Source organism: Mandrillus leucophaeus, unplaced genomic scaffold (genome assembly GCF_000951045.1).
Source record: "Mandrillus leucophaeus isolate KB7577 unplaced genomic scaffold, Mleu.le_1.0 Scaffold455, whole genome shotgun sequence".
NCBI lineage: Eukaryota > Metazoa > Chordata > Mammalia > Primates > Cercopithecidae > Mandrillus > Mandrillus leucophaeus.
The window spans coordinates 470,456-482,464 of record NW_012104865.1 but is presented as its reverse complement, the minus strand read 5'-3'; the positions used below and the strand labels follow the sequence as shown (position 1 = coordinate 482,464).

Sequence of the window (12,009 nt, the reverse complement as noted above, 5' to 3'; positions counted from 1 at the left end):
ATATTACATATATATAAAACAATTTATATATATATATATAGACACACATACATACTCAGTGATAGCATCTAATAAGTCCCTTATCACACAGTCATACACTTTAAAATCATATTGTTTGATTCTGAGCTTCTGTAGGGCAGTCGAAGACAATATTTGCCAACTCTGGGAACTTTGCTTCTTGGAAATGTTCTTGACCTGCTCTACCGAGGCAGCCCAGGGCTCTGATGTCTGCATCTGCACAAGGATGCTATAATATATACAACAGCAACACAAGTATAGTATAGTGGTTAATAGCACAGTCTTAGGAATGGAACTGCCTTTGCACCAATCCTGACTCCATAACTTACTAACTTTTTGATTTAGGGCACATTACTTAATCAATCTGCTCCTCACTTCCCTCATCTGCATTGTGGAGATAATAATACTGCCTGTCTCTTAGGATTGTTGAGAAAAATAAACAGATCAATATACGTAAAGAGTTTAGAATAGGACTGACACACAGAAAGTGCTATAGAGCCTTTTGTTGTTAGTACATTGTTACTACGACAGATACTCAAACTTTGCCCTATCAGGACTGACAGAGATTCTTCCCACCAAATACAGGACCAGGCTTAAAGTTTCAAGAATTGTATTTAAAGCATCAGCTTTTCCTGGATGCATTTAATTTTCATATGACATCAGTAATAAAATGAATTTTATTCTTGACACAAATAAATGATGCCAATAAATTCGCATAAAAGGCATTTTCCCTCATAAGCTAAAAATGTTTTGCTTTTTATAGGGCCTTATAAGTTGTAAAGTAGTTTTATGAACACTAATTCATTTGATATTTTAGGACTTTAGTCATTAGACAATTCCAATGGGACTGGAAATAAATGTTAGAACAACGGAGTTAAAAAAAATAATAAATCGAATTCTCCCAGTGCATGACTACTCCAAAGATTTTAAAAAGACACTAACTCTTTTAGGTAACATATGTACCTGTTTTTTAATAGTTAAAGCCATAATGTTAGCTCTGTTTCCTCGAGCTTAGGCTTAAATCTTCTATCCTTCTCTTCCATGCTCATTTCCTTTGAGATCTTATCCACATATTCAATTATGCTTTTATTCTAAGTTGCCAATTTTACCAAGAGGAAATACCTCTTTGATTGCTCTACCAATCCTAAATATTACCTGAAAAAATATGGTAGTTTTTACTCCCAAATGAACGTCCCTCTCCTATAAAGTCTGCAGCGAAATCACTTTAGGGGGCTTCCACTTTGGACTATTATGAAGAGTGCTGCTATGAACATTCGAGTGTAAGTTTTTATGTAGACATATGTTTTCATTTCTCATCAGTATATATTTAAGAGTGAAATCGTTGTGTTATATAATAAGTCTATGTTTACCTTTCCGAGTAATAGCCAAGGTGTTTTCCAAAGCAGCTGCACCATTTTACATTGCCACCAGTAGTGTAAAAGGGTTTCCATTTCTCCACAGTCTTGTAAATGTGTTATTTTTTGTCTTTTTAGTAAGTTAATATAATGGGTTAATATACATGGAGGGTTATGTATATTCGGGCAAGATGTGAAGTGGTATCTCACTGTAGTTCTGATTTGTATTTAAATGATACTTAATGATGTTAAGCATCTTCTCATGTGCTATTGGTCATCTGTATATCTTATGTGGATAAATATCAAGGTATATCCATACAATGGAATATTATCAACACCAAAAGGAATGAAGTAGTGACACATGCAACAACATGGATTAACCTTGAAAATATTATGCTAAGTAAAAAGAGCCAGACACAAAGACCACATATTATACCATTCTCTTTATAGGAAATACCAAGAACAGAAATACATGGAGAGACAGAAAGTAGAGTAGAGATTTCTGAGGGCTGGAGAGTCTGGAAAGGAATGAGGAATGACTGCTGTAGGTACAGGGTTTCTTTTGGATTGGTGAAATTCTTCTAAAATTGATTGTCTTGATGGTTGTGCAATTCAGTGAATATACTAAAGGCCACTGAACTGTATACTTTATATGGATGTATTGTATGTTATGTGAATTTATTTCAATAAAGTTATTATTTTAAAAAATTGCAAAGGCCCAGGTTGAAATACATTTGTCTATGTGAATAAACTAATGCGATATTTTTAAAAATCACCTTAGTCACCGAAACAAACATTAGCCATTATTCAGGGTGAGTACTCAGGAACAATGAGTCAGATAAATGCTTGTGTAAAGCCATGAATGTTAAAACTAAATCATCATGGATGGAGGGTTATGTATATTTGGGTAAGATGTTCAAGGATATTAAAGCTACTAGTTATGTTCTGCATGTCTAGCACAGTGCTAATAATATAATAATCATTTAAAAATGTTTGGAATAGTGAATGTCAAAATATGATTCACAATTAATATTCAGACATTGAGGGTTGAGTTGGAAATAAGCTAGATGGGCCAGCATCTAGCACAAATGCTGGGGAGGGAAATAAGCTAGATGGGCCAGCATCTAGCACAAGAAAAGAGAAAGTAGAGACGGGTAGAAATACACTAGGAAAAAAAACACAGAGCTAAGGTCACAACCAGACCAAGGTTAATGAATGAACATAGAGACTGCTACCCCAAAAAGCTTCAAAGGGTCTAGAACACAGGAAGTATAAAATCCCATACGAGGAAAGGTTAGGTTTTTCTTGTTACATTGGAAGTTATTGAAATGACTCAAGATGCTATGTTGCCTTTTCCAGGCCAAAAAAAAAAAAAAAAAAAAAAGGGGAGCTCTATATGAGGCTGGTTACAAGTCAAATACTAGGACCTCTACTCTCAGCTGCTCCACTGGCCATCGTAATGTTTTTCAAGGACCTCGTAATATTGGACTCTTGGGGTGCAAGGCTTGAAACCTTAAAGTTTTTTAATATCTCTCTCTCTCTCTCCCCTCTTCTCCCAACCAATACATTTGTTCAATTTGTTACAAAAGGCCAAAGTCTTTCATTTTGCCCTCCTAAATTCACACCAACCTCACAATACCCAAGATGTTCATTGATGAACAGCTACACCAGTCTCTTTGCTGATCTCCTGACCACTAATGTTTTAGTGCTCATATCCTGCTATGCATAAATAGAAACATCTCCCTCAAACACCATTTTCATCATAACTTTCATCCTATGCAGGACTCTTTCCAGCTCCTATCATATAAAATTTGCACGGAACTCCTCGGGGTAGGATTGTGCTTTTTCAAGTGTCTGGCATGATGACTGCCCATAACTGATCTTCAACAAATGTTGGTTGAATAAATAAATGAAAATAATAAATGAATAAATCAAATCTGCACTCCTCAGCCTTGCCTTTAAAGCCCTCTTGGCCAGGTGCAGTGGCTCACACCTGTAATACTAGCACTTTGTGAGGCCAAGGTGGAAGAATCACTTGAGCTCGGGAGTTCAGTGATGCTACGATTGTGCCACTGCATTTCAGTCTAAGCAACGGAGCCAGACTCTGTCTCTAGAAAATAAAAATTAAAAAAAAGCCCTCCCCAAATATGCCAATTTGTGTAGATTTTTATCTCTCATTCTTCCTTCATTTAACTCTTTCTCCAGGCGAGAGAGAGGGTGTTATGGTTATTATTCTTCAGCATACAACTATTACCTCATACCTTTGTGAATCTACTTCTGTTTCTATTAGCCCCTGTCTGAAATAGTTCAACTGCTTTCATCCATTATTTTTAACCTATCACATTCTTCCAAGTTTTTCTTGATGGTTGCCATCTCTGGAAACTTCTTCATAATGATCTTTATAATGCGATTAACATTCTGAGCATCACGTTTAACTTTTAATCAATTATAATAAAGTAATTTAAGAGATTAAGTTTTAATGTGCTCCTCAAATTTTATTGTTAAGATATCTATACTACTCAAGTTGCTCTACAGATTGAATGCAAACCTTGTCAAAATTCTGGTGACATTTTTTACAGAAATAGATAAAACAATCCTCAAATTTGCTTGAAACCACAAAAGACACCAAATAGCCAAAGCGATCTTGAGCAAAAAGAACACAGCTGGCAGCATCATGCTACCTGATTTCAAAATGTGCTACAAAGCTACAGTAATCAAAACAGCATGGTACCAGCATAAAAACAGACACATAGACCAATAAAACAGATTAGAGAACCCAGAAATCAATCCATGCATTATGGTCAATTAATTTTTGACAAAGTTACCAAGAACAAACAATGGGAAAAGGATAGTCTATTCAATAAATGATGCTGGAACAATGGCATGTCCACATGCAGACAAATTATATTAGACCCTTATCTCACACAACACACAAAAATTAACTCTAAGGGGATTAAAGACTTAACTGTAATGGTTGAGACTATGAAACCACTAGAAGAAAATATAGAGGAAAAGCTCCAGGATATTGGTCTCAGCAATGATCTTTTTGGCTGTGAACCCAAATGTAGAGACAACAAAAGAAAAATATACAAATGGGAGTATAGCAAGCTAAAAAGCTGCTGCACAGCAAAGGAAACAATCAACAGAGTGAAGAGACAACCTACAGAGTGAGAGAATATATTTGCAAACTATATATCTAATAATGGGTTAATATCCAAAATATATAAAAAACTCAAACAACTGAATATCAAGAAAAACAAATAAACTGGTTTTTAAAATGGGCAAAGGGCCTGAATAGGCATTTTACAAAAGAAAACATATAAATGCCCAACAAGTATATTTTAAAATGCTTAATATTAGTAATCAGGGAAATGCAAATTAAATCCATAATGAAATATCATCTCATACCTGTTAAAATGGTCATTATCAAGAAGACAAAAGATAGCAAGTGTTTGTGAAAATGCACAAAAAGAAACCCTGCACACTGTTGGTGAGAATGTAAATTAGCACAGTCATTATGAAAAATAGTATATATGCTCCTCAAAAAATCAAAAATAGAATTACTATATAATCTAGCAATTCCACTACTTGGTATATATACAAAGGAAATAAAATCACTATATTGTAGAGATATCTCCACTCCCATGTTTACTGCAGCACTATATACAATAGCCAAGATATAGAATCAACACAAATGTCCACCAAAGGATGAATGGATAAAGAAACTGTGGTATATATACACAATGCAATACCATACAGCCTTGAAAAAGAAGAAAGTCCTGTCATTTGAGACAACATGGATGAACCTGGAGGACTTACGTTAAATGAAATAAGCCAAGCACAAGACAAATATCACCTGATCTCATTTATATGCAGAATCTAAAAAAGTTGAACTCATAGAAGGTAGGGAATAGAACAGTGGTTAACAGGGCTGAGGGTAGGGGAGTAGGGTTTGAGGACATGTTGGCCAAAGGATGCAAAATTTCAGTTAGATAGGAGAAATAAGTTCAAGAGATCTATTGTAAAATGTAATGACTATCGTTAGTAACAATGTATTGTATTTTTAAAAATTGTCAAGAGAATAGATTCTGTGTTCTCATCACAAAAAAATGATTTTGTGAGGTAATGCATGTGTTAATTAACTCAATTTAGCTATTCCATAATGTATACATATTTTAAATTAACATGTTGTACATAATAAATATATACAATCTTTGTCAATTTTAAAAATAAGTAAATAAAAAATAAAAACAATTAAACACAAAGATTGTATAATGCTTCGTTTGTCTTTAGAAAACCTATGTGTCTCAGCCAGGCACGGTGGCTCACGCCCATAAAATCAGCATTTTGGGAGTCCAAGGTGAGCAGATCACGAGGTAAGGAGATTGAGACTATCCTGGCCAACATGGTGAAACCCCGTCTCTACTAAAATACAAAAAATTAGCTGGGTGTGGTGGCACGTGCCTGTATTCCCGGCTACACAGGAAGCTGAGGCATGGGAATTGTTTGAACCTGGGAGGCAGAGATTTTAGTGAGCAGAGATCGTACCACTGTACTCCAGCCTGGCAACAGAACAAGACTCCATGAAAGAAAGAAAAGACAAGACAAGACAAGAAAAGAGAAAAGAAAATGCGAAAGAGAGAGAGAGAGAGAGAGAGAAAGAAAGAAAACCTATGTGTCCCAGAAAAAAAGATAGAAAGTAGAAAAGGGCTAGGTCAGACTTGTACAGGGAAAAAAAAAAATTAAGAAATTGAAGTTTTAATGTGTCAAAAAAACTAATACTTGTGACTAATACTGATTGAGCCCTTCCTATATGTCAGACACTAAGCATTTAAATTATATTTGCTTATTGCCTATAAGGTATTATTATTTTTGTATTCCAAATGACAGAAGTGAGCCACAGCAAGAGAAAGGTAGAACAAGGCAGTCTCACATTCTCTTTCATTCTTGTTTCAAATTGTGCCTTGGCTACATTTTCTAAGGGAAATAAAGAGTTAAGGCAGAGTAGAAAGAATAGGGAATACACAAACACACACACACAAAAAGCAATCCTTGGTTAGAATCCTGAAAATCTCAGTCAATAATTTATTCCCTTGGATTTCATCTCTCTCACTTATAAAATGAGCTAAAGTACTGACTTGGTAAAGATTCAGTAAGATAGTATACTGAATACGTTATGTAACTGTGAAGGACTAGAGAAATACATGGCATTATAATTCTACTCTCGTGTAGATGTATATACAGTGTACACACAAAATAATCAAATGAGAGAATTATTATGAAAGTTATTTGTAAAGTTAAACATTCTCTGTAAACTATAGATGAGAGCATCATTAAAGCAAATGTTGGATTAATGCTTTTTAAATAAAACCGTGGCATCCTAGGAGGGGTTCTGTTATTTTAAAAAGTACCTCATTCCTTCTTCATAATAGAGCTTTGAACTGGAGATTCTGAATGAATTCTCTAAGTGTACACATTGTTTGAGAAGGGAAAGAAAAGTAAACTGTCTTTGTGAAATAAAGCGTGTCTTCTCTAATAAATAAGGCCAGGAATATATTACCTTTCTCAAGCCTTATCAGTGTATCATGAAGATAAATAGTTAAAGAAAACAAAGACTTGTAAAGCACTATGGGATACGTTTAAGGATTAAATAAGTAATACCAGAGTTATCCTTGCTATTTCTAAAAATTAAATATTTGAAATTTCTATAAGGTTTGCACATTCGCAGATAATGCTTAAGAAGAAACAGGCAGTTCCACGTTTATATCCCCTTCTCTACAAGAGAGGCATTATTAGTGCACTTTCTTAAAGAATCATTAGAGACACCACTCGATAACTTTTTTTCAATATTTTGCTTCATTTTAATACCAGTGAACTTAAGTAGATACAAGACTAGCAGATTCTATCAGCAGTTTAAAAAATAATGTATTGTACTTTCCTATCTCAAGTAAAATGTAACTTATTTTACTATTTCTTAATATCAGAGTACATTATTTTAATCTACTTCAGTACAATTTAATGTGGATAATTTTAACTCTGAGAAGAATTTAGAAATGAGAGAAACAAAGGAAAAATAAACAGATTTAAATAAATATGACAAGTCAATCAAAATATGTGTTCTTACCACTTCACAAGTTGGCATAACAAGGTTTTCACAGTTACATTCTAAAAGGCAAAAATCAACATATTTACATTGATCAAAATAATTAACTTATTATAATGAAAACTTAAAATATGAAAATTAGTTACCACAATGCCATGTTGGGCAACATTGACCAGATACATTTTCTTTCACAAGATTCATATCTTCTGCACAGTTGAGTAATGGCATAGGACAAAGGTTTGGCTCACATACTAAAAAGAAAAATTACATGGGTAAAGATGGATTTTATAGAGTTGCCATTTCTTATTACCTACCATTTAGTTCACTGCCATAACCAATAATGCATGGATTCATATTTCCCAAGTGCTACCTCTCCCACCACCAGATTGCCATGTGTTGTTGGTGAAGATAAAACAACTGACATATAAACAGGTACAAAAAGAGTACTGGTGCTAGGATAGCTCATCAAGTGAAAAACTTTGAAAAAGGGTCTGATGTAACAGCCAACTAAGATGCACTGGGCTTCTTAAACATTGGACACATCTAAATATTTTAAAATAGTTTATATACACTTACCACAGTAATACTGAGGACAACAGAAGTGTGTGCTATTAAGATCTACTGTGAGAAATTCCCCATCATGACATAGTGGAACAGGTTTGGTGCAAGATTCACAAACTAAGGTGAAACAAAAAACCAAAAGTCACAGCTGAGCTAAAAACCATGAATTATAATATGAGCTTAAATTACCATACATAAATCAATTTTGTTTAAGAAAATAGTAAAAGAAATGTAAGGTATATCTCCTTATTTGGTCATAAAAACAATAATACTGTCTGAGTATATTGCATTATGCTTTCCAAGCACAGTGACATATAGAACACCATCTTACCAGAAAGGTAGAACATTCAGATTTCCTAGGTAATTTGTTCTCATTAAAATCAAAATGTCACTTGTTTATTTATTATATTTATGTTTTCTTAATTTACTACCATTGATTACTCTCATTTAGGGATGAAAATATAGTAGGCATTTGTTCTTTTGGGCTGTTTCAGCATGCCCTCCCAACTTTGGTAACTACTCTCTGAATGACCTTGAGGAAATGCACCACCCACATATTTTTGAGTGACTATCTTTAAAGGTGCCTCACATCACCGGGCCACTCTGTAGAAACAACCCACATAGGAGTAATCAGAATCCCTTTCGATGGAATTTGAGTCATATATAGAGACACATCAAGTGAAGAAAAAAATAAAGTTGACTCAATCATTAGTGACCTCTACCTAGAGCAGCTGGTTTCTCTCCTTCCAAGGGCTTGACTGTTCTGCTTAATTTTGATCCTACTTCCCCAGATTCTTCCAATAACAGGTTGTGCTAAAGCTAGCCAGAATCAATCAGTTTTACCACTTGCAGCCAATGAATCTTAACTGGTGCTAATAAATTGTTTTGATTACTTCTGAAACCTACATTAATCACCAAGGAATCATGGATATAATGATTCATTTTAAAAAATTAGAGAATTCTTTATATTTCAATGTTCAGTTCGCCAGGCAGAACATTTAGCTCCAGCCATTTTCCAGTCACCTTTGTTTCTGCCATTCTTTTCTGAGATCATCATACCTCAAACATATGCAGGACATGAAGTTTTAAAGACATCTTATAAAGTCTTAGCAGAGCTCATTATTCAAGTTGGTTCTTCGAGGAAAGCCAGTGCTAAATTTTTCTTCGAAAAACTTAAGTATTGGCCTTATTATTTAAAAAGCTTGATTTAAAAATCTTGGTCATATTTGGACTGAGGTATATAGTTTTTGTTGATGGGGGAAGGTATTTGTTATGATTGTCTAGTCATTCAAAATGTCATACTTTCTTTACAACAGTACTCATTCAGTTGAATTCTTATAACATCAGAATATTGCTTACCAACAGTCTCATAAAATTCACATCAAATTAGAGATTTTTTCCTAGATCCTTTCTCTTCTTCTAAGAAATTATCTCTAGAATACTCACCACAAAGAGGGGAAAAACAACAAGGTTCTTCCTGTTGAACTTGAATCATGAATTGGTCTTCTCTGCATTCTGGTGTTGAAATACTGGGGCATTTCAATGGGTCACATTCTGCAGAAACACAATTATATTAGAAAATGTGTATAGCATGAGATGATAAAATAAATGACATAGTGTTTACCTCTCTTTGAGTTTAGTAATAAATAACTTATTTTAAAGTTCTTAATCATATATATATACATATATATGAAAGATACATACCAGGTTTAAAACATTAGCAAGACAACTCCACAATCTTTTATAATAAATCATTGTCTCGGAGACACAAAGAATGAGAATCTAATCCACTGTTCTGAATAAACAATGAACCTCACTCTTAATTTTCTATATTGATTACCTACCACATTTGTACTGTGGACAGCAAGAAAGAGGACTGTGGCCAACAATCAATTTTTGACTATCTGTACATGTTGGGATGGTAGTTTCACACAAAGTCATGTCACATCCTATAAATAAGAAAAACTGTTAAAATATTAGTGAACACAACTGAAATCTGCCAACTCAAAGCAGGGAAATGACTGCCAACTCAAAGCAGGAAACTCAAAGAGGGGAAACGACTCTCATTATGCATGTTTTTACACTGCAGTTAACCCATTCAGCTAACAAAATGGGCATATATGAAAATGCAGCAGCTTTGAGGTTTTTCTATTATTGCCTTTCACCCTTGATTCATAAATCAAAGATTCCCAGTTCTTTTCTCTTCTCATGTTTTGTTGAGTGTTATTAACTGTGAATAGCCACAGTTTTTCATGTGTATTCAACAAAATTGTAACGAAACAAAACTTGCTTTGAGAAAATGGCATTTATGCCACATTTTTTAAATATGAAGCATTATATACGCTCTGCTCTGCTTTCTCACAAAGAGTATCAACATATTTTGTGGAATCAATTGAGTATAAGGCTTCTTCATACATACCACAAACTTCCTTTGAACAGCAGGTCCATTTATCAATGATGCCCATGACAACTTCAGCTTCACGTTCACAAACTGGCGTGGGCTCTTCATCACAGTCAGGTTCTATAGGAATAATACTTCCATTCTCCAAACATTTGTATAGAGCGCATTCATCAATGCCCCCATTCCAAATCTCCCCAGCAGTGCGAGGTTGGTCTTCACTATCAGTGCATGCTTAAAAAGATCAACAGTATTATAACACTCATAACCTGGGCACTAAAGTAAATCATGCCACCATGTTTTGGTTTCAGACTGTGACATGGCCCAGTGACATAGATGATATGTCATAAGTCTATTATTTTTCTCAGATTTCTCTTTCATCACCCACTAACTTACACTTTTCTTTAATGGAAATTTATACTTAGTCCACAGAAAGTATTTTTTTCCTGGTCAGATGCAGTGGCTCATACCCATAATCCCAGCACTTTGGGAGGCTGAGGAGGGAGGATTGCTTCAGGCCAGGAGTTTGAGACCAGCCTGGGCAACAGAGCAAGACCTTGTCTCTACCAAAAAGAAAAATAATTAGCCAAGTGTAGTGACATGCCTACTCAGAAAGCTAAGGTGGGAGGATCACTGGAGGCCTGGAGTTTGAGTCTCAGTGAGCTATGACCACTGTACTTAAGCCTGTGCAACAGTTTAGACCCTGCTTCAAAAGAAAAAGAAAGAAAGAGAAAGAAAGAAAGAAAGAAGGGAAGAAAGAGAGAGAGAAAGAAAGAAAGAAAGAAAGAAAGAAAGAAAGAAAGAAAGAAAGAAAGAAAGAAAGAGAGAGAGAGAAAGAAAAAATTTCTTTCCTTTTACAACCATCTATAAATCTGCATGTCTTCTTCTATAAATGAAATGTTCTATTATTTTTGACACATTTTAAGTCCTGTTAACATAATTTATTTAACCTAAACAAATTCAATAATATAAATTTAAATTAATTTGAAAATAGTAACTGTTAAAAATGAGTGGGATTAGAAAGCAAGGTAGCCCCTACCTCATATAACATTTATATCATATGAAAATTCAAAATATTTCTGCTTTAAAATCTAAAAGTAAAAAGTAGGCAATCAGGCAAAATATTATTTAGTGACTATTATCTTTAAGTAAAAGTTTTATGATAAATATGACCATCTAGTAGTTCTTTTGAGGAATAATAATGATAAATGTAGTTACCAACCACATCCCCTGCCTTTAGTGAACTCTTATCCTATTTACTATCAAACCAAATCTCATAGATCTCTAAACAATAAATATAAGCACACCTGTACACCCTCAAAGTCTTCCACAGATACTTTCTATAATGGCAAACACTAGCTTATTTCTGAAACTATATATGCATTTCACTCCTCCTTGCCTTTTTCTTTAATTATTAGTCAATTCATTTTCTTATGACCATAACGAAGAGGCCTATGACTGACAATTCCTGTGTTACAATCATCTCAATTTTGCACTTTTTCATCCGCCACCACCATGGAGACAATGCATCAAAATAACATTGTTTGAAAATAAAATTAGAAATACTAAACATG

General features: G+C 34.2%; 1 protein-coding gene across 1 annotated transcript in view; it reads right to left on the bottom strand.

Annotated features, from left to right (window-relative positions):
* Positions 1–12,009, bottom strand: part of OTOGL (otogelin-like) — a 166,363-nt gene that overhangs the window by 12,805 nt on the left and 141,549 nt on the right. Inside the window, exons 46-52 of the mRNA XM_011994393.1 lie at positions 10,457–10,669; positions 9,882–9,986; positions 9,484–9,591; positions 8,053–8,154; positions 7,623–7,727; positions 7,498–7,538; positions 205–247 (exon numbers count right to left, since the gene is read on the bottom strand). Coding sequence (XP_011849783.1) covers positions 205–247; positions 7,498–7,538; positions 7,623–7,727; positions 8,053–8,154; positions 9,484–9,591; positions 9,882–9,986; positions 10,457–10,669 — 717 coding nt within the window. The remainder of the gene's footprint in view (positions 1–204; positions 248–7,497; positions 7,539–7,622; positions 7,728–8,052; positions 8,155–9,483; positions 9,592–9,881; positions 9,987–10,456; positions 10,670–12,009) is intronic.